Here is a 23,881-nt window from a genome sequence, read left to right on the forward strand (position 1 = left end):
CACTAACTGATCACATGTAAATGTCAATTATTCACAGGATTTTCTTGCCATTCCTTTGAACATGGACTTTCCCTGTTTACTTGTTTTTCTTGATTTTATTAACCACGTATAAAGGATTCTGATCATTAATACAGCTCCGACCTATACACTAACCTTGATCATCGACATCTATATTCTTCATGATCCATGTGATTAGATCAGCACCTGTCAAAAACAAACAGAGCAATCAATGGGAGGTACTGTCTGACCACATACATGTATAGAATACCCCTTATCTTCTATATGAATCTCATTTCTTTTCTCTCTCTCTCTCTCTCTCTCTCTCTCTTGCATGCAATGAATTACATATGCACAAATCTCCATCTTAGCCAGGCAAAAGTTTTTTTTCTCATCTGGTCATCCAAATAGAGGCCTAACACCCCCCCCCCCAAACACTTCACCCAAGCAACTAAATCTTTTAGTGAAATGTTAAGCCCCCATATTAAATCATGTCAAAATTTCAGTCTTAACTAGTGCTTATACTAGCACATAATCATCTGTTTTCTGCAGGCTGTAGAGAAAGAAGAAACAATTTTTTGTTTTTCTAAACATATTTTCCTCAGGAAAAAATATTGGCAGGTGATCATACGTTTTCTGCTATATCAGAATGTACTCTTACTGTATTATCTTCAATCTAAGATCAAATCAAAACATAATCAGAGGGAAAAAAGCAACTCAATCGAAGCACACAAAAAAAAACCTAAGCAACAAAAATATACTTAGCAACTCTTTCACAACCCCTGCTTGCATTGACAACTACATGTATCTAATTGAAAGGGGGGGAAGCTGGGATTTAGTCTGTCATGTATTTGGAAATATCCAGGTGGCTAGCGCCTAATAATCTTAACCTTTTCATTAAAGCAACCCATAGCTTATCAAGGCACAAATAATACAGATAAAAAAATCATACCCATCAAGGACTACAGGTTTTTTAAAAACATTTTTTACCTTGACCTGTAAGATAAGACCATAACTCATCATTTACAATCTTGAATTAATTCCTGCAACCTTGCTCCAAATTAACCTAATCACCACTTGAAACAGAAATATTGATGTTTGCTCTACATTAATTGTGGACAAGAGAAATTCATGATAGTAAAATCTTAATGTCTGCACTTGAAAGAGAGTTTACAATATGGGTTCTGTGGATGACATCAGCTCACAATAATTGTGGCTCGACTATAGCATATACCGATATATAGTTCCACATTGAATCAAATTCCCTTAACAAATATATGTATGCATGTACTCAGTTAGGATTATTTATAGAAAATGCTACCCTTCAGCAATTATAGTTATCCATTACTTAAAAAAAGAAGAAATCTGCATGGTTTAAAAAAATAACCTCAAGCTTTAATGAATCAAAACCGGTACATCATATCTCAGTTATATAGATTTTTTTCTCATACATAAAGAAAACTCTGACAGAATTTTTTTTTTGTACTGCTGCTCAGAAGATTGGGAAAAAAATCTGCATCTGCCATCATGTAAATATTTACAAAGAGATAAAACTTTGCACCTTGAGGCCCCAACACTAGCCCACCAGGATAGCTGATCAGCCATTCAATACACCACGGCAATGTGTCAGAGGAATTCTGGTAAAACCCCAGGACTAAGCTCAGTGCTAAAGTACACCTAGATCATCCATTATCAGGCCAGGAAAGTTGACTTGATTGTAGCAATTACCGACACAGGTAGTGAGTGATGATAGCGGAGACCTGCCTTCATCACAGGAACACTTATAAATCCAGCGATATTTGATTTGCTGTAGCTGTAGCGTGTCTGTGGAACATGAGAAGTCAGAGAATCGGGTGTTCCTTTTTTACCGCTTTCATTTACAAACAATTGACTATTCTTATCACACTAGATCACTAATGGAGATAGTAAACTGGTGATACAAAATTTAGGACACACTGCATTTATTTGTCAAAAATAAAATAATGACCTCCTTTCAACATTTTTTTTTTCAGTTTTTTTTTCTCCATAAAAAATAATAGCAACTTCTAATGGTGGCTAGCCAACATAGTTGTGAAATAAACAGGTATTTAACAAGATTACCATATTTTACTAAAACAATTTAAGTTACTGTAAATTGTTGGTTCCTACATACAAAGAGATATTTGCAGGTATAGTTAATAAAAAATTAAGAAATATATTTCAACACATTTGCCTTCTTAGCCTCTACGGAAGGCCTAATTAACTACATGTCATATCCAGCTTCTGCAGACTACACAAGATATTGTTGTGGAGTTAGGATATAAAACAGCTGACTTATGAACTGAAACAACAGGGTTCAAAAGAATATATCGTTGGCTAACTAGTCTGACTGATAATTATTATCTGTATAGTATTCTTATGATTTAAGTTGACATCATTTGATGAATAAAATGCTGAAAACTTAATACAGCAGATCTTCTGGAAGATTTAGTGTAGAAGAAATGAACATTTTGGGGGAAAAAAACCCAGGTTTTCCCAAACCAATCCATACTTGCAAAAGATACACCAAGGAACCTTTGCTGATTCTGACCTCTAGACAATCTGTTTCAATGAATATCAAGCAGGAGTTCTACTGACACTGGTTAGAAACCTTTATATAGCTGAAAACATGTGACTTCTGACATTTTAACCTGAAAATCAAGGTCATTGTTTTATCATAACTTAACTAAATATTGACTATATATTAACACATATAATAAGTTAAGAATTTTCAATACTGATGAAATACCAAATATTTGATATAAATTTAAAGGAAACTGTGCAACCTTTGATCTCAAAAATATTTTGACACCTGCAAATTCTGAATGACTTATTTTAAAGTTTATTTGATGTAGATATGGCAGAAAACCACTCAACTGTTAACCTTTAGATGGAAAATCAAAAGGGGTCATATTAAGGCAAACCTGTGGTCAAAGTACTAATAAACAAATTGTTTTTGAGATACTGGTCGGCAATCGGGGACATAAAAATTTCTCCTAGCAATGTGCACTTGTTTGATGCAGGCTTTTTAATGCCTCTATTGTGACCTTATCTTTGTTGGCATGCCTCTTTAATGCTACTTCCTAACATCCATCCTTCCAAGCTTCCTTAGCCTATTGTTTATTACATTCCTCTTCAAACTGTAAGTTCATATAGAAGACACAAATCTTATTGTTTTCAGAAACTTGCATATAGCCTTTACTAAATGATTTCTTGGAAGTAAACTTCTTGGGGGCCAATGAGGGAGAAAAATAAAACATACTGAAGTCATCACATCTGTAAACTCTAGATAGGTGGAAACCATATTTCCAACATATTTCTGATTATACTGCTTACCTGTAAAAACACTTGGCACTTTGGACATAAAACTCTTGACAGTTCTCACTGGTACACCTGTACTCTCATCCTGCATCATCTCAACAATTCTCTCCATCTGTCAAAGACAGGCAAATCAGATATCAATAAAGTGTTTACAGTTTTTTGGAATTCAGGTGTTAAAATTCTTGTAAATACGTTTCCTCAAAAATGCATTTTTTATTTTATTTTAAAATGCTTTGCTGCACAAATACAAGGATGTACACAGAAAAATGAGTTACACAGTTGTGCACAATATGATTAGTCAGAAAACTGTACCGTATATACATGTACCATGAATAGCTGTTCAATAAAAAATACATGGTGAAGCAAATAAATACTTGTAATTTGTATAAAATAGGTTTTAAATTACACTCTAATTCCACAGTTCTTTCTGAATTTAGCAATTGATTCAGCTGTCATTATTATCCTCATCACAAAACTAAGAATATTGATTTGGTTAGAAATGTTCACAGTTATTAGGGCTGGAGTGCGCAGCACCTGTCTATCAAATTACTGACCTCTCAATGCTACCTTAACACCACAGCATTTAACAAACTGATCAGCTTATAGATGAGATTAAGCAAACCTTCAATACACAAAATTAATGTCATATTTTAAACCAATTTCAATGATTGAGTAGAGTACTGGTTAGATTAGCAGCAGATCTGAAGCTGCTGGTCTGAATAAAATTAGAACAGATGACCAGAACACTCAGCAATTTACTGTACCCAGTGAATCAGAATGTAACAGTACATAATTTTCTTTTATTTTGTTTTCAAGTAGCTTAGGCATTGTTCATCCATATTTTCCAATAGATTTGCCAGAAATACAGATAGATCAAGGTGCATGACTTAGACTAATTGAAAAATTAAAAATATTGCAAAATTTGTTTTATAGCTAGGCCAATACAGTAGAAGCATGTAAAAATGTTTTTGTATCATTTTCTAAATGTCTATTGTCCTTTAGCTTAATATCCTTGTTATTTACTTGCAAGAAATATTATCAGTACATGTATAATCAAGCTTAGTCACAAAGTGGTACTCTTGTTAATAAATGAAAGGTCCAAGGGCCAATACACTCACCTGTGTCAGACCAGATGTTATCATTCTCAATAGGTCATAGACTCAATATTTACCTAAATAAAGAAGTCATATAAACTACACAGGAACATTGGTGTATATATAATACCCCAGCTGGTATTTTCAAATGGTCCAGGAGTTATTCAGTGCCCCTAAACTTGACATGAAGCACCTTGTTTAGTTGAATATTAATGTATCATTGTTATAATTCTGAGTTTAGAAAAAAATTACATTTATTAAAAAAAACATTTGTTGCTTCAAAACTTTAGGTTGATCTTTTTAAAAAAAATTTTAACAAGCAAATGATATACTTTCAAAGGGCTATTAAGCTATATTTAGCTGCTTTAGGAAGTAATTAGGACAATATGGTAATTGATCCTTTGTCTTATTTCTCTATGACCTGAATTCCTCATCAAAAAAAAAAATACATTGTTCATATTCAAAAGTGGAGGCTACTCCACCCAACCAAATTACTGGTGATTTAAACAAGAGCCATTTTACCAATATTAACCTGTTTTCAACAGAAATTTCATTTAACATCTACCATTCAATGCTTCAAAAGAAAACACTGATGTTTATGATGTATTTGCATCATAGAAATATCTAATCAATTATTGCAAGAATAGGACTAAAAAGAATTTTATAAAACAAATTATACTTTCAGTTCAATTATTACAATTTTAAAAGAGAAATTTGTAATTTAATTTTTTCAAATACACAACTGTAGAAGATTTACTCAAACAAGATAATTCTATATCCGCTTTGTTCTAATGTGTCCTTGACCTTTCGTGAAATTCTTTTAATGATATTTAGCAACATGCCAAAACTGAGTATAAAACAGCTAAGCACATTTAAGCTGTGTATCTTTGAGTCAGGTGGGGAACATTTCAACATAATATTTACCTAAATCATTTCCAGTTTCATTATGTTCCTATCAATTACGTGTGAAATATGGAAAACACACTCCAAGGAATGCTGTACGGTATTCCAAGCTTCTAACAATGCCGTTCATTACTGCTCATCATTCACAGTTCTTAATGATTTCGTGTGTAATGAAATATTACAGTAATTTTTAAACAGTGAAGTATCAGGGAAGAACAATTTTGATACAAAAGTTCAACATATTTTATAAAACTACAGACAAGTCAAATAATTTCTCTGTTAAGCTTGAATTCATTATAAGCATTCTTGCCGTAACTAAGCTTAACTGTATTTGTAAAATAATCAGAGGCACCATGACTTTGGAAATTAGGAAGTTTCTCCCTTATCTGAAGCCTCTGACTGTAAAAATGTGTAATATATGGCTAAAAATAGAGAATCTGACCCACTGTGCTGAGTCCCTGTGGAGAATATCAGTAAATATTGGGAATGATGGATGATCCGATCGTACTAGGAAGTTTGTATTCTATGAGTTATTAAAATTACAAAGCTTAAAATTTGCCCATATTCTCCCTAATTTTACAGATCCTCAGATATGCAACAAGCATAGGAGTTTCATAAGAGTTTCATAAAAGAATTTTTCTAAATTTCCATACCCATCAATTTGTCGCTTCTTATTAAGCAGAAGTAAAAATTAGGTCTCATAAGAAAGTGAAAACTCGGGATGAGGAAAAAAAAAAGTAGGGAAGAAAGAAGAAAGATTGCACCCTTTCAGCAAAGAAAAAGTCTTTCGCACAAACTTCTAGTTCAGCTAGTTGACCCAAATCTTGCTCATATGACAAATACATTTCTGTAAATTAGCACAGCTACTCGCATTGATTAAAGCACCAAATTCCTTCATTATCAGATTACTGATGTATTATGGGATAAATTACTTTTCTTGCTGACCCAGATTTTACAGATCCCTGACTTACTGAAGCTGATGGAGATAGTTGTTTTAATAGGAGGCAGAACAACATACAAGATCAGTGAACAATCGTGGGAGGTGGTATGCCATGCTGCATATAGGAATGATAATTGCAATGTGCTTATTCTAAAATCAATGCCAGTTCATTTCTCTGATGACTTTTATCGCTGCTTTTTGGTCACAGTTTACGTCACAAAGTCCTGATTTAGGTCTGATATACTATTGCCTTGGTTCTTGAAAACAATTTTTTATTCTTTAGTTTGTGGTAACTCAATAAAAGAGTTCAGTGTAAAAATGTTCTTTTTAAAAAGATTTCATCAAATCCATTATGATATATATCGCATATTTATATTATTTTTTAATGCAGTGATCCTAATTATATATTTTTTAGCATGTTAAAAACTTTCATGCTTGAATATAATTGATTGTCTAAAAGAATTCAGAAAAATAAATTGATACAATCTTTAAGTCACATTCACAAACATTCAAAGCAAACTTGGCTTGTGAAGAAAATATCAGAAAAATAATCATGTGTACCTATCAATGAATTAATACAGCATTAGCTCTTTAAAATATAAAAATATGAAACTCAACCAGAACATACATGGTGATGGTCCTAAATCTGCTTTATTGATTTAAGTATATACAAATAAGTGTTCATATTTCAGTCCATGATGAGACCATTTTTATTATTACAATAGTGACGTCACGTTGCTCCAGGTGGCAGTGATTGTTCCATATGAGATTCTGGACAGCGATGCTCAGATTATCAATATATCTGCTAATATGTTCTATATAAAGCTGCACTGTCGTCATAATGACATGCTTTGCAAACAATGCCAAACTGAGGGTAAATAAATTTTTTATCATTACCAATCCAACTGCCTATGTAAATTGATCCTATTTGTGCTCTTGAAATAGCTCTTTTAAATGAACATACAATTTCATTTTAATATTAGGTGTTCATCGATTTCAAATAATCCCTTCAACAATGGAAACACTATAGGCAACATTTAATTAACAATTCTATTTTGAGTACCTGAACATAACATTCTTAATTTCTCTTACATATATAATTAACATAGACACAATGGTCAAACATGAAGAGAAAAAGATGCATGGCAAGAAAAAGTTCAGTTGAAACAATTCACCATGCAACAAACAGGTCTTTACAGGGTTGTCTTCAGAACAAAGTGGGCCCTTCATGTGTACACTTTCATAAAGCTGTGTAACAGCTCTTACATACAAACACACAGACCCACCTCACCCTCCTTCACATAATACAAGGCTCTGAATATGACATGTTATCATTACTGAGTTCACATGCGCATTTTACCCCCCTGGAATTTGCAAGGTTATTAAATTTATAGACTAAAGCAAGAAAAAAGTTACCTTGGACCCCCCGCGGAAAACGCAGATTCCCCATGGAAAATACGAATTTGTGTTGAATTGGTATGCAAAGTCAAAGGTCTGAAGCATTAGAAGTCATCAACTACCCCCACCCCCACAAAATAGGGTTTTGAAATTTGGACAAGTTTACATTTTTTTTTTTTATTTTTTTTTTGGGGGGGGGGGGGGACTGGGGTGGACCCCCCTGGAAAAAATATCTGGATCTGCGCCTGCTTCATTTTAGGATTCTTTCCATTGAAAAGTTGTGAAAGCAAAATTTTATTTTTCACAATTCTGGAGCCTATTACATCCATACATTTGACCAATGAACTTAATGGCAACTGGGGGGACCTTGAAGATGTAGACTGGTCAAAGACATAAAACTGGACTCTGTTGAAATTTCCATACATTGTATTTATTGCTTTTACTTAAGTAAATGGCACCCTGGGGCTTCAATGCTACATGAGGTATGATTTTTAATATGGACGCCTTAACCACTGATGATTATCTTAGTATCCAAAACATTTTCTGTTTCTTATTTCCTAGGTTTCTCTATGTTTTATATACTCTAATATTCTTTATCTCAAGTCCAACACTACCATCTTCATCTCTTACCCTAGCTGAAGATCTGTAGCATTATGGTTTTATATGTTTGTCTTTGACCATAACACTACAGATACCGTAATGCAAAAAAGGTGCAATTAACGGCGCAATATTTTTTGCGCACTTTTGGGGAGAATTTCTCCACTTTCTAGCTTTGGTCAATCAACTATCTTTCACCCCCTAATTCTAGACACATTCTCTAGCCAATATGTATATTTTATTCACCTCCAACCATTTATAATTGTCTCTACAGGCAATAAACTCGCTTGAAGTGAATTTTCAGCAATCTAACAAATAATTTTAATCAAGCAAGTTTATCACTTGTAGAGACAACTACTGTATACAGGGTTATTTTCGCCCTGTCTTATTTTCGCTGTGTCACACTTGAAAACAATTTTGCTCCGTTTTAAATTCGCCCAATCATAGTTTTGTTTAAGAAATTAAACTGTAATCTTTGAATTCGCCCCGTTTTAAATTCGCCCAAATGAGAGTAGGGCGAAAGGGGCGAAAATAAAACGGAGGCGAAAATTTCCCTGTATACAGTATAAAGGGTAGGGAGATGAATAAAATATACCGATTAATTAAATAATGTGCCTAGAATTAGGGAGTGAAAGATAGTTGATTGACCAAAGCTAGAAAGTGGAGAAATTCTCCCCAAAAGAGTGCAAAAAATATTGCGCCGTAAATTGCATCTTTTTTGCATTACAGGATCTGTAGCGTTATGGTCAAAGACAAACATATAAAACCATAACGCTACACATCTGCAGCTACTCTTACCCTCAAATACATAAAGGGCCATCATCTCATACCCATATACATGTACATGTAATAGGATAAACAACCTCAAATTAATCATAGGGGCAACCATCTCATACCCATGTACACATACCATGATCAACAACCTCAAATCAAACACTTCATTCAACCATCGGATCAACCATCTCATACCTATATAGCAGGATCAACCATCCCATACCCATATAGCAGGATCAACCATCCAATACCCAGACACCAGGATCAACCATCTCATACCTATATAGCAAGATCAACCATCTCATACCCATATAACAGGATCAACCATCTCATACCCATATAACAGGATCAACCATCCCATACCCATACACCAGGATCAACCATCTCATACCTATATAACAGAATCAACCATATCATACCTATAGAGCAGGATCAACCATCTCATACCCATATAACAGGATCAACCATCCCATACCCATACACCAGGATCAACCATCTCATACCTATATAGCAGAATCAACAATCTCATACCTTTATAGCAGGATCAACCATCTCATACCTATGTAGCAGAATCAACCATCTCATACCTATATAGCAGGATCAACCATCTCATACCCATACACCAGGATCAACCATCTCATACCTATATAGCAGGATCAAACATCTTATACCCATATGGCAGGGTCAACCATCCCATACCCATACACCAGGATCAACCATCTCATACCTATATAGCTGAATCAACCATCTCATACCAATATAGCAGAATCAACCATCTCATACCTATATAGCAGGATCAACCATCTCATACCTATATAGCAGGATCAACCATCCCATACCCATGTACATGTACCATGATCAACAACCTCCAATCAAACACTTCATTCAACCATCAGATCAACCATCTCATACCTATTTAGCAGGATCAACCATCTCATACCCATATAGCAGGATCAACCATCTCATACCCATTTAACAGGATCAACCATCCTATACCCATACACCAGGATCAACCATCTCATACCTATATAGCAGGATCAACCATCTCATACCTATATAGCAGGATCAACCATCCCATACCCATATACATGCACCATGATCAACAACCTCAAATCAAACACTTCATTCAACCATCAGATCAACCATCTCGTACCTATATAGCAGGATCAACCATCTCATACCCATATAAAAGGATCAACCATCCCATACCCATACACCAGGATCAATCAGGTCATACCCATATAGCAGGATCAACCATCCCATACCCAGACACCAGGATCAACCATCTCATACCTATACAGCAGAATCAACCATCTCATACCTATATAGCAGAATCAACCATCTCATACCTATATAGCAGGATCAACCATCTCATACCTATATAGCAGAATCAACCATCTAATACCTATATAGCAGAATCAACCATCTAATACCTATATAGCAGGATCAACCATCTCATACCTATATAGCAGAATCAACCATCTCATACCTATATAGCAGAATCAACTATCTCATACCTATATAGCAGGATCAACCATCTCATACCTATATAACAGGATCAACCATCTCAAACCTATATAGCAGGATCAACCATCTCATACCTATACAGCAGAATCAACCATCTCATACCTATAGAGCAGGATCAACCATCTCATACCCATATTGCAGGATCATCATCTCATACAGATATACCAGGATCAATCATCTCATACCTATTTGGAAGGATCAACAATTCTCATACCCAAAAAGCAGGATCAACCATCCCATACTGATATACCAGGGTCAATTATCTCATACCTATTTAACAGGATCAACCATCTCATTCCTAATTGGCAGGATCAACCATCTTGTACCTATATATAATGACCATGATCAATCATCTCATATCTATATACAGGGTCAACTAGATATCATTGAGATGGTGGCCATCTCAAAGGGCCCCGCTTTCAACAATGAACATGAAAATGTAAGGTCGTTTAAAAGGGATTATTTTGAAGAGGAACATTTGTGTTATACAGTAAAAGTCATTTAGTACGACTTCACGGATACTGCAAATTTACTAATATTTATCGAAGTTATCTTGTATCCCGAATTATATAAATTTACTGGAATTAAAGGCAAAGAATTATGCACCAAACAAAGATTTTAAACAGAAAGGGTAATTCTGACCATGACCTAGAAACTTCGACCAAGGTCACTGCACAACCATTGACCAGTGGATCTCTATGAGTGAAGTAATAGCCAGATTGGGCCAACGAGAGAGAAGATATACTCCGGACTAGGATTTTTCATATAATTCTGCTATGACCTTGACCTTTGACCTAGAAATCTGGTTCAACGTCACTGCACGCCGGTTACCCAAAGACACTCTCTGGGTGAAGTATGAGGCAGTTTGGGCCAAGGTAAGAGAAGATATGCTCCCGAAAACGATTTTTCATATAATTCAGCTATGACCTTGACCTTTAACCTAGAAACCTGGTTCAAGGTCACTGCACACCGGTTACCCAAAGGCACTCTGTGGGTGAAGTATGAGCCAGATTGGGCCGAGGAGAGAGAAGATATGCTCCGGACAAGGATTTTTCATATAATTCTGCTATGACCTTGACCTTTAACCTAGAAACCTGGCTCAAGGTCACTGCACACCGGTTACCCAAAGGCACTCTGTGGGTGAAGTATGAGCCAGATTGGGCCAAGGAGAGAGAAGATATGCTCCGGAGAAGGATTTTTCATATAATTCAGTTATGACCTTGACCTTTGACCTAGAAACCTGGTTCAAGGTCACTGCACACCGGTTACATAAAGGCACTCTGTGGGTGAAGTATGAGCCAGATTGGGCCAAGGAGAGAGAAGATATGCTCTGGACAAGGATTTTTCATATAATTCAGTTATGACCTTGACCTTTAACCTAGAAACCTGGTTCAAGGTCACTGCACACCGGTTACCTAAAGGCACTCTGTGGGTGAAGTATGAGCCAGATTGGGCCAAGGAGAGAGAAGATATGCCCCGGACAAGAGATCTCGGACGGACGGACGGACAGCCGGCCGGACGGACGGACAGACTGATCACTATAGGGCGCCCGCCAAGCGGGGCCCTAATTATCTCATACCCATATAGCAAGATCAACAACCTCAAATCAAACACAGTGGGCAACCATTTTATTTATACCCATATACCAGGATAAATCACCTTATACCCATATAGCAGGATTAACCATCTCATATCTATACCAAGATTAACCATCTTATTTAAAAACTAAAATTCTCTTAACCCTTATTTTTACAATTGAATAATGCATATTGATTGGAATTACAAACAATATCAAAATATTACTTCTGAAACAATTATTTAAAAAATATAAACTATAGAAATTACCTCATATACATATATAGAGTACATAATTAAAGATAAAAAAAAAACTCACCTTCGCAAATGTCATCAATAAGCAAGATAGGCTATAAATACTTCATAAATTATCATCCAGACAAAAGACTGGAGTCTGTTAATGACAAGTCCCTTAAGTGACCCAGCCATGTGACATAAAAATGAATACTTAATTGAAGTACGTACTTCAATCCACTTTCACAAACCACAGGTTACTGAGGTGAAAAATGAACACAGGGTAATATAATATGCCAAAATCATTTAAACTACATGGCTGAAAACAATGAAAAATAATAGGATGAATATCTTGGTTACTATGCACTAAAATCAATGTTCAAAATTACTCAACCGTGAAATGGACATTATAAACGGAAAGCTAAAAAAACCAAACATTTCCAGGTTGATGACGACAGGTTTGTCAACACTTCTTGAACTCCTACTTGATATTCTAGAGGTACACTCATCCTTTTTATGCCCCCTTAAATAAAGTTTTGGGGCTATATAGTTTTTGCCCTATCCATCCATCTGTCTGTCTAGCTGTCTATCTGTTTGTCCCAAAAACTTTAACCTTGCTCATAACTTTTGAGTGGGTGGGGCTATGGCTTTCATATTTCTCAGGTGTATTCCTTGTAACAAAAATTTTCTTTGGGTACCACCAAATTTGACCTCTTGACCTTGGAGTTTGACCTACTTTTACAAAAAAAAAACACACACCTTAACCTTGGCCATGCCATAACTTTTGAACAGTTGTAGCTAGCACTTTCATACTTTACATGAGTATTCATTGTGACAAGATCTTTCAGTGGGTAAAAATATTTTTTTACCTTTTGACCTTGACCTTAAAGTTTGACCCACTTTTAAAAAACTTTAACCTTGGCCATAATTTTTGAACAGTAAGAAGTAAGGCTTTCATACTTCACAGGTGTATTCCTTGTAACAAAACCTTTTGCTTTTGACCTTGACCTTTTGAGCTTGACATGCATTTGAGAAAAAACCCTCGCCTTCAACTGCCAAATTGGACATCACTGTTACACAAACACATCTTGTTTCACTATTTTACAGTCAATTTGAATTTCTTGCCCTCATGGTATGGCTGATAAAACTTCAGTTAGTCTAATTTTTGCATTTGGAAGGAAAAACACAACAAGTTGCAGTGCAGTTTTGATGGAATTTTCCACCAAAGAAATCTGAAGAAATTGAAGGGTTTTTTGGCCATTGGTAACAGGGACTTGAGGTTGAATTGCCATGTCAAGACTGAACTATTTATCCCCAGTTGCCTCCATACAGCCCACCTTTATCACTAGTTGAACATCTGTGGTGTTAACTGACCAGAAAGGCCTGAAGGTACATGTCATAATCCACAGTTACTCTTGGACAACTACAGGCTGCCTTGTTGAAAGGGTGGCATAAGACCCTAGATCTATGAGTATGAAAAGGATAAATGCACTCATGAACTCCATGCAGAGGAGAATCAAAGCTGTGACAGATGCAGAAGGGAGTCCTAAGAGGCATTGTGGGATACCACTGGCTGAGATAATCTTTTACTGTATAAATCAAAGAATAGATCACTTGCGGGTATCCAACAATAGGAGGTAATGACCATTTTTTTACTTTACTTTTGAAGGGTACCAGCAAATAATGTATTTGTCAAAACCAAGTGAAATTTTGGTAATTTGTTGATTTAAAAAGTGTTTAAATGTTAGAAAACAATATTGTAAAATACATTCAAAAAAATATAAAATGAAATCAAACAAAAATTTTCCCTTTAGTAAGATATCCATAGAAAAAATTGATTAAAAGCTGCAGTGTTTAGAAATTTGCAAACTTTTCTTATTTTTCAGATACTCTACCATACATGTTTACCATAATAAAATACTTAAGTTTAATATACAAATTACATATCCCATGCATGATAGATATAGCTAAGAGATTAATGAGGCTATTATTTATTACTCTCCTCCATGCAACATCCTCATTATCTTCAAATTACTAGGGATATCATAAATAACTGCCAAGCAAACATTTGAATATCAGTCCCGAAATTTGTTAGAAATGTTGAGATTTAGAGAAGCTACATGTAAATATTTTCAAACACCATGCCAACAGAGTTAATTGGCATTAATTTTGCATCTGATACTTCTTCATCTTGAGAGACCAGTTAAACTTACAAATCTGGTATAGAACCAGCGACTTTATATTGTTTCTGAACACAAGGACCAGGTTTAAAATGCTAAGCTGTAAACACTGTACACATGGCAATGTCTTGGCAAAACCCTACAACCATGTTCTAACTGTACAATTTCTTTTAACTGACTGTCTACTAAATTATCAAAAATTAACATTATTGAAAGAAACTTATTCATTTATAGGGGAAGGTTTCAAGTATTTAACAAGGGGTAATGGGCCTCAACAGTCACCTGAGTATCATTAGTTTCTTAAAGCTAAAACCACTCTGGACTCAAGTCACACAATTTTACTGTCTGGTCAGGGATTTCTAACATTTGCAGTTTGGTAAACATTTGAATATTTAGTCATTATAATCATGCAAACAGTTTGTCTGCTAGATGTTCAAGATTTAATAAAGGAAAGGTCTTGTCATTAGGAATACACATGTGAAAAAAAACCCACACCAACAGTTAACAAGTCATTCCAAATTAAGGTTATGTTCAAATTTTCAAAATAGGTCAAACTCTAATGTCTAGAGAAAAAGGTCAAAATAAATAATACCCAAAGAAAAAATTTGTCACAAGATTTACACATGTGAAACATAAAAGCCCCAACCCTAAAAAGTCATGGCCAAATTTAAAGTTTTCTAAAAGTGGGTCAAACACAAAGGTCAAGGTCAGGGAATCAAAACTTTGGTATTCAAGAAAAGTTTTGTCGTATGGAATAAACATTTAAAGTATGAAAGCCCTAATACCAATCAAAAATGATATGGCTTAATTTTGGTTAAAGCTTTGTAAAATTTTGCTTATGATCAAATATATTGATACCCAAAGAAAGGTCTTGTCTTAAGAAATATATACTTGAAGCCATAACTTCAATCAATCAAAAGTTATGCAAGGTTAAAGTTTTTGTGGAAAAACAGTCAGACAGCCAGCAAGCCAGAAAAAAGTGCCCTGAAATCTTCCCTTAGGAGCATAAAAATTATGTCCTTATATTCAAGACATAACTTGATTGTAATGCAGAATAAATGATTAACATCTGACAAGACTTTGTCTTATCAGCTTAAACAGAAAAATCATCAATCTGTTGATTTTTTTTTTTTTGCAAAAAAAAGTTTAACCTTGGTGATAAGTTTCGAATGGTTGATGTGAGGGTTTTCATATAATTCATTATAAGCAGAGCTGTAGTGTTATGGTTTTATGTATAAAGCTACATATAACATAGATGATAGATCAATTTTAATGCTGAAAAGTGAAGACTAACATCCCTTATGTATCCAGAAAATTTAATAATTGAAAAAATAAATTCATATTTTTTGAATGGTTGGTGATAATGTTTTCATATTTGTGCCAGATTTCTAATAAATTTCATGGACAATTTGTAAATTTCAACAACCTTGATTGATCTTACATTTATTTGAAAATGTATTTGTTAATTTTCACTTAGTTGTACATTGGCTAATCAAAAACCTTGAATAATATATAGAAGCGATGAGTAGGCTGTTTCATCCATACTATGAATGTGAAAATTTATCTTCAATACTTTAGCTTACAGCCCTGCAAATTATCTTCTTTTTGACAGCCCCCCTAAATTCCAGATTTCAAGGTTTGAATGTTTCCAAGAATCATCTCAATATGAAACTCAATTATTTAGAGAGAGAGAGAGAGGAAAAAAAAAACATTTTCATATATTAAGTCAGGCAATATGTCTATGACTGCAGCCACAGTTGATCATGTTGATGAAAAGTAGTGGAAACTGGACACATTGTATTTTTTTTAAATAAAAAAAGTGACAATATGAAGATCATAGAAGTTATTGTCAATTTATTTCATGCAGCATAAAAAATAAAGATTTTTCCTATATATTTCTATGTAAAACACAAACCCCCTCATGATGTGAACAATTATCAACCCCAGAATGCTTCCACATAAGTTTCAGCTTTTCACCTTTCCAAAAATGAAATGATTGAAATCAAATAAATTCATGTTTTACAAAAAATATGAGAAATGCATCATCATGACTATGGAAGTAAATTAAGATATATGTTAAAAAAGAGAGAGAGAGACAATTGTTAGAAGATAGTGTTAATTTATGGGCCTATAAGCAAGTCATGTCACCCCCCACCCCCCTTTCCAAAAATGAAATGATTGAAATAAAAGTTCAACAATAAACAGATAAACATGATAAATACAGTAAACAATCGGGCAAATATTAAAAGAGGATGATTCATAATTTGTCGTAATCGTTCAGAAAAATCAACTTTAACAGAGAGTTGCTGGTTTAAGCTTCAAATGTTACTCTGGACAGTTCATCAATCTGAATCAAATGCACTGCATGGGACTTACCGCTCGACAGTCAGCATCGTATCGACCAAATAGCCAGCTGATTTCTCTGCCAATCACTTTCTATCGGTCCCAAACGGAGCAGTGTTATTAAGTTTATGTATCGCCATTAATATAATATACTAATGTCTATAAAATACTATTGACATTTTATGGAGAAATTGCCTTCAGCTGAAACATTTGGGAATATAAAATCTCCACGAATCAAATCCATAATGCAGTCATATGGGATGTTCGCATCAGCAGCTACGTCATAAAACCAAACACTGACCAACTTATTTCCGGATAATGTTTTATCTATAAACATCTTTATCTGACCATCTTGAAATCTAAACGCTCTTTGAGAATAAAATCATCTACATGTACAGTTACTACCAAATCTGCAGTGAGTTACCTGCATAAAGTATTGCATGTTTCACCGACTGTGAATCTTATATTGCGGACCTGATGAATTTATGATTGAGATTTTTTTTTTATTAAACATTTAGCCCTAGACAGGGTTTTTTCCAACCAGTTTTTGTACGTCTCCGACACAATTTGGACCTAGATCAATATCTTTACATTAGCAAGACTGCCTTTCTTGATAGAATGTGGTTGGAATATTGCAACAAAGACGTGACGTACAGCATCTTGTCTTTTGCTAACATTCTTGATAAGGGGGCCAGAAAAAATACGGAATCCATCGTTCATCTTGGAAAAGTACCGCATCATCTTTCCAAGGATATTCACATTCTAACATATTGATGATATATATCAGGAAAATGACATGTATTTGTCTGAGGACTGGAGATAATTGTGAACATTGCTGAAAAAGAAGCGTGTTAGGAACCAAGATTTCCCCTTGTTTTTCAACCCTTCACAATTAGAATCATTCTATAAGAAAAAAGAAACCGTCTGTAGGATTTGGCAGAGGTTGGGCAACTAGACAGAACCAAGGGATGATAAATATCTTTTCATTTTAACAGTTCTGAGTCATGTTTGTATGCAAGCAGTTCGCTTGTTTGAAACAAAAACTAGGTTTTGTGTACACAAAGCGCAAAGAAATGGTTGAATACCTTTGAATGCTCAGTGCACACGTATCTGTGATTTTATTTTTTTTATCGTTCAGTTCCAGCATCAAAAGGTTACTATTCAATTGGTCTTTACTCTAAGACAACAATTTTACTTCGTTTGTATGTATACTTTAAACCATACACAACTATAATCATTAAAATCTATTCGTTCCAAATATTCATTGTTCATTCATATGAAACAGTTCCTATCAATGCTTATACCAGGCACAACAGGTAACTATACATAATATATACATTTTCACTTTTCAGCATCAGTAATCACAAGTAGTCTGTGACGGAGATAATATTAATCACCTTGACGCTCAAGATTATCTTGATCCTTTCATTATATGTGACATTTTTCTACAATTTACTTATGTACTAAAAAAGATATATATAGTTGTGCACTAGTTGCAGTTATTGTATGCCGAATGCTTTCCCAAGCATGCGTAGATGGTATCAAAATTGATCAAGAACATCTTTGACGAAATTCAGATTGGAAACAATATATTCAAATATTGTTTGCAGACTAAGGATAGCTGTAAGATGTTGGAAAAATACCCCTCTGTTGCAATTTATCTGCAACGAAGTTGTTAATGCACGTGGTCCAAGATGTACCACGGGATATAACTGACGAGCAGCCAGCGACAGTAAATATAATTATAATATACAAGGACCAAAAAAGATTTCCAATGATTTTTTGGTCTTCTTTATACGTACACTGTACTTTATATTTACTACTGTAAAAATTGAATTTTATTGCAAATTTATTTAGTTTGCTGTGAATGCAAAATCTATACAGGACTTGTCAACAACAACAGTTATTATTGCAACAGATGTACATAACCTAACCAAAAGTTGGATTTTAATTTTTAAGATACAAAACGCAAAAGAAGAAATCTTTTTAAAAATTCATGCCTAAACACCTACCTTTTTGTAAACCAGGTAGTTGGGGTTATCCTCTGGGTTGATTTGACCATTACCAAACATAACAGAGGTCAAAGTGTTGGGCAGCGATTCAGTCCGCTGTTTATACAGGGGTCTACTTGAAGTTAATGCCATTTTCTGCTGTGAAGGACTCACTAGTGCTCACTTAGTGGCTCTCTAGACACAACCTCACAAAACAATGCAGAATCCAGAGAGACTTCAAATACACTTGTATATTAACAGAGAAAAGTCTCTCTGAATTTTACAAGGTAGACAAATCATATTTTTTCCCCAGATCTACTTTCCCACTATGGTTTTTTTTTTATCGTCGCATAAAGCACACGCTATTTTTTGGACATTAACTCAATTCAATCAATAATCTAGCTGATGGTCCATGGTGTCAGATACACCGACTGTAATATTATCGCAGATACCGCCAATAATCTCAGATTGAAATCTTCTGGGGTCCCTTGTATAAAACAATTTCTCAGTGTGCAAATGATCATCTAAAGAGGAGAAAACGTTTAACACATTTTCTTCCCCTTTTTATTGAACTCACAGAAAATTATAATGTGAATCTGCTAAAACATCATGCGAGTTTTCGCGATCGCTCTGATTACTGATTGCTAGCATTCGCTTCGCAGACTACTGACAAATTGTTTTACCAATCCATTTTCTTTGCAGCGTACATCTATTTCTCGTTTTTTCCTTCTCTCCTTTTAATTGATTGATCTGGAAACAAGATATTTCAAATAGAATTCTTTGCAATTAAACTCGATATTCATCTCCGCAGAAACAAGAAACATCTTGTATTGTGCTTTATCCATAGCCTTACTAAAAAACACTCATCGAACGTTTTCATGGAATTCACATCGACGACACTTAAAAAAGTTTAATGGTCGGCAAATACATACTCTTTTCAGTGTTTTAGAATTCAAATACCTTTCTGTACACAAGAATTTTAATTACCAGTTTTCCGATTGAAATCATGATTTGAATCAATTATTTGAAGCCCTCAGCAAACACACAGTGCACTCCGTAGTCACATTGTTATAGACTTCAGCTTTAAGTTTCTGAGAGGTTCCTGGAACACGACAATCAATAATCGAGTTAAGCAATATGGTCTCATTCAATTTAATCAGTGAAGAATCAGAAGAAATAAAAAAAAATCTCTGTGTAATCGCTCAAGCGCACGAGATAGAGACCTCCTTCTATTCTCGTCTGCAACTGAAGCAGGTTTTGGAATTCAGTAGAACCAAATTCAAGCGCTAATTAGATCCGATTTCAACAAAAATACACAATAACATTCCATAGCATCAAGTCGGCTAAGAGAGTATCTAAATATCTTCACAAACTGTGGTCAAACACAACAAAATCCACGACATAGCCGGGATGTCGAACGGACGCATGCAAAAGTTCTTCATAAGCGCCATTTTGAATATCATAAACATATTGAATGGTTTTGCTGAGTCGATCGATACGCACATAGGATAACGGCTGGCTACTAAACAGCGCGTAAACATACAAGCATCAAACTGATGCTGTTCAGCAAGAAAATATCATGTGGCGGCAAGTTGTTTAGATTTAATTTGAACAGAGCCTCTAGTGTGTATAGACAGGAAATATACGACTTTACAAATGACTATAGGAGATTCTTTGTACAGATAATTATTTAACATATCTTACAAATGCATTATTTTGGAATATATTATTCATAAGTATATATAGTTTACAGGTATATACGATGATTAATGAAATGAAATGATAATAAATTGCATTTTTATACAGTAATGTTCAATTCCCTATAATCAAGGCATCCTGTGAGTAGCGTTAAATAAGCCGAATATAGAACGTTACCTGAAACTGTCCCGTTATATATATTTATGATATCCAGGGACGTATACACTGGTGCATTGGGTACATTTTAATGAAAATAATTAAAATGTTTTAATCAATTTACAAATACATATCTGCTTTCTAAAGGCACAGCATTTATTTGATAAAAAGTTTGGATTTTTAAAGGAAGTTAACATTTCAGCATGCGACATATATCTTCACTTGTATAGACATAGATAAATTCTTTGAAGTCTATAAAGTAAATAATATTTTGGATATTTTTATAGCATGGTTACTAGCTAGTGCGTGCATCTGTGCCTTTCTCAAGTCTTGCTAACGTTAAGTTCTTCGATGAATGCAGAACGTCCAAGAAAAACAATCGACTGTCACTGAGCTACAATTAAACCTTTCTCAGAAGCATATGAAGATCATCAAAGAAAATATTGCATTTCACAAAGAGCTCTTTATGCACCCGATCTCATCGTTTTCTGATTCAGAGAAGTAGAAGGAATAATGTTGACGTTTTTTAACTGAAAAAACTTGTGCAATTATAGTTATTGTAATAGTATTGGTGAGGAATTTTATTTTTGTTATGGAGGGTTCACATTACCCCTTACTTTATGACGTTTTAATGAGCCACTCTAACACTTTTATTCTTCTCCTATACATCCTAAGTAAATCTTTGATCGCCTTTTATGGCTTCAGCAGGGGCCATGAGTTGATCAAAATTAATTCTACACTACCCGAGGAAGCTCCCATATAAATATGATGACTAAATAGATTCGAGAAGACCTTTTCTTATATATTTACATGCTAAATTTGATTTCCCATTATATGGGTCCACACTACCCCGAGGTCTCCCTACTTATTTGCTACTCAAGAGCTTGTTCTGAGTACGATCAAATTTTAATGCAAGGCCACCTACTGATTAATTGATGATTCAGGATTTTCAAGAGCTTCGTTTAAATGCAGCATTTCGTAAAATTTATAGTCGTTATAATGACTTGTTAGCAAATATAACCGTATTTTGGCTGATTAATTTCATACCGATTGTTAGGCCGTTGTTTTATACTGTATGTTTTATACTTTTGACTAAGGATCATAGTTTCGTCTACCTGATCAATATATAGGACTCACGACGGAGTTGACTGGTCAACTGGGGATGCCTACTCCTCTATGGCACCTGATCCCACCTCTGAAATTTCCAGGAGTCCGTGTTTTGTGCCCTATTCACATATTCTTATTGTTTATGGATTTTTTTGCCCCCGTAAACGAAGTTTTGGGGGTATATAGTTTTTGTCGTGTCCGTCTGTCTGTCTGTCTAGCTGTCTCTCTGTCTGTCTGTTTGTCCGCAAAAACTTTAACCTTGCCCATAACTTTTGATTTAGTGGAGCTATGACTTTCATATTTCACATGTGTCTTCCTTGTGACAAAAAAAAGGTCTGTGGTCTCGTTGTCATCACTTCAGTGCTCTGTGATTGATGACAATTAAGGAGACCACAGGCCCTTTTCCTGTGATAACTGGTGTCAAACAAGGATGCTGCACGTCAAGCTTCTTGTTCCTCCTAGTGATAGACTGGGTGATGCAACAGACTGTCAGAGGAAAGAGAACAGGAATTAGATGGGACTTCACCACTATGCTTGATGACCTCGACTTTGCGGACGACATTGACCTCATCAGCAATGGACCATCTTCAGTCTAAGACATCAAAACTGGAAGAAAACTCCGCAAAAGTTGGGTTGAAGCTGAATGCCAAGAAGTGCAAAGTGATGAAGAGTAATAGCAAGAGTGAAAGCAGCCTGATAGTTGGAAACGGCAAAGCCGACGAGGTGGACAGCTTCACATACCTCGGCGCTAATTTCACTAAGGATGGAGGAGGAACTGCTGATATCAGGAAGAGGATAGCACTGGCCGGTGCATCCTTCAGGAGGCTAGCCAACATCTGAAATGCTACAGACATCAACAGAAAGATAAAAATCTCCCTCTTTAAGAGCCTGGTCCTCTCTGTATTATTATACGGATGTGAGACCTGGAAGCTTACCAAGACAGAGGAAAAGGAGATTGACGTCTTTCAGACCAAGTGCCTCAGAAGGATCCTTAAGGTCAGATGGCAGCAGCACATACCTTGAACAAGAAAGTTCTGGAGATGGCAGAAGCAGAAAGTATCAGTGGCGAGGTGAGGTGGAGGAGATGGAACTGGATCGGCCATGTGCTAAGGAAGGATCCCATGGATGACTGTGTTGTGGCCCTCGGGTGGACGCCTGAAGGGAGAAGGAAGCGAGGCCGCCCCAAGAAAACATGGCGACGGATGGTGGAGGTGGAGAGAAGCAATGCTGTCTGGAAATCCTGGAACACGGCATGCTGTGCAGCTTCAGACCGACCCAGTGGAAGTGAATTGTCCAGGCCTTGTGTGCCTCCTGGCACGAAGAGAATTAAGATAAAGTAAGGATTCCTTGTGACAAGACCTTTCTTTGGGTACCTCCAAGTTTGACCTTTTGACCTTGACCCTGGAGTTTGACCCACTTTTGGACAAAAATTCCAAACTTTAACTTTGGTCTTTGGCCATATCTTTTGAACAGTAGATACCAGGACATTTATACTTCACATATGTATTCTTTGTTAAAAGACCTTTCATTAAATACTAACAACAATGACCTTTTGACCCTGGAGATTTCTGTACTTGTGAAAAAACTTTAACCTTAGCCATAACTTTTGACCGGTAAGGGTTAGGGCTTTCATACTTCACATTTATATAATCCTTGTGAAAAGACCCTTCATTAGATACCTAGAACTTTGACCTTTGACCTTAACCTTGGAGTTTAACCTACTTTTAAAAAGCAAACATTGACCATTACTTTTAAAGAGTTAGAGCTAGTGTTTTCATATTTTACGTAAATAACGTATCTTGTGACAAGACTTTTCATTTATTAGCAAGACCCTTGACCTTGACCTTGGAGTTTGACCTACTTTTAAAAATTGTTTTTAACCTTGGCCATAACTTCTGAACGGTTAGGGCTAGGGCTTCCATACTTTACATGTGTACTTTTTGTGGCAAGGCCTTTCATTGGATACCAATGACCTTGGCCTTGAAGATTTTTTCTGTACTTATGAAAAAACTTTAACCTTGGCCTACT

The 23,881-nt window shown here is 35.3% G+C and overlaps 1 protein-coding gene across 7 annotated transcripts in view; it reads right to left on the reverse strand.

Moving 5' to 3' along the window:
* LOC134246081 (regulator of G-protein signaling 7-like) overlaps nucleotides 1-20,368 on the reverse strand; it is a 44,107-nt gene extending 23,739 nt beyond the window's left edge. For 5 of the 7 annotated variants that reach the window (XM_062728347.1, XM_062728350.1, XM_062728348.1 and 2 more), the window contains exons 1-3: nucleotides 18,914-20,368; nucleotides 3,352-3,448; nucleotides 154-204 (exon numbers count right to left, since the gene is read on the reverse strand). In XM_062728347.1, coding sequence (XP_062584331.1) covers nucleotides 154-204; nucleotides 3,352-3,448; nucleotides 18,914-19,045 — 280 coding nt within the window. In that variant the 5' untranslated portion in view covers nucleotides 19,046-20,368. Of the gene's footprint in view, nucleotides 1-153; nucleotides 205-3,351; nucleotides 3,449-12,463; nucleotides 12,524-16,934; nucleotides 17,161-18,913 lie in introns of those variants that run through there. The other 2 variants (XM_062728352.1, XM_062728351.1) reach the window with 2 other exon arrangements.
* Nucleotides 20,369-23,881: the final 3,513 nt, after the last annotated feature.

The sequence above is a fragment of the Saccostrea cucullata genome, unplaced genomic scaffold (genome assembly GCF_032062105.1).
Source record: "Saccostrea cucullata isolate Sc308-1 unplaced genomic scaffold, CSIRO_AGI_Scuc_v1 ctg217, whole genome shotgun sequence".
Classification (NCBI taxonomy): domain Eukaryota; kingdom Metazoa; phylum Mollusca; class Bivalvia; order Ostreida; family Ostreidae; genus Saccostrea; species Saccostrea cuccullata.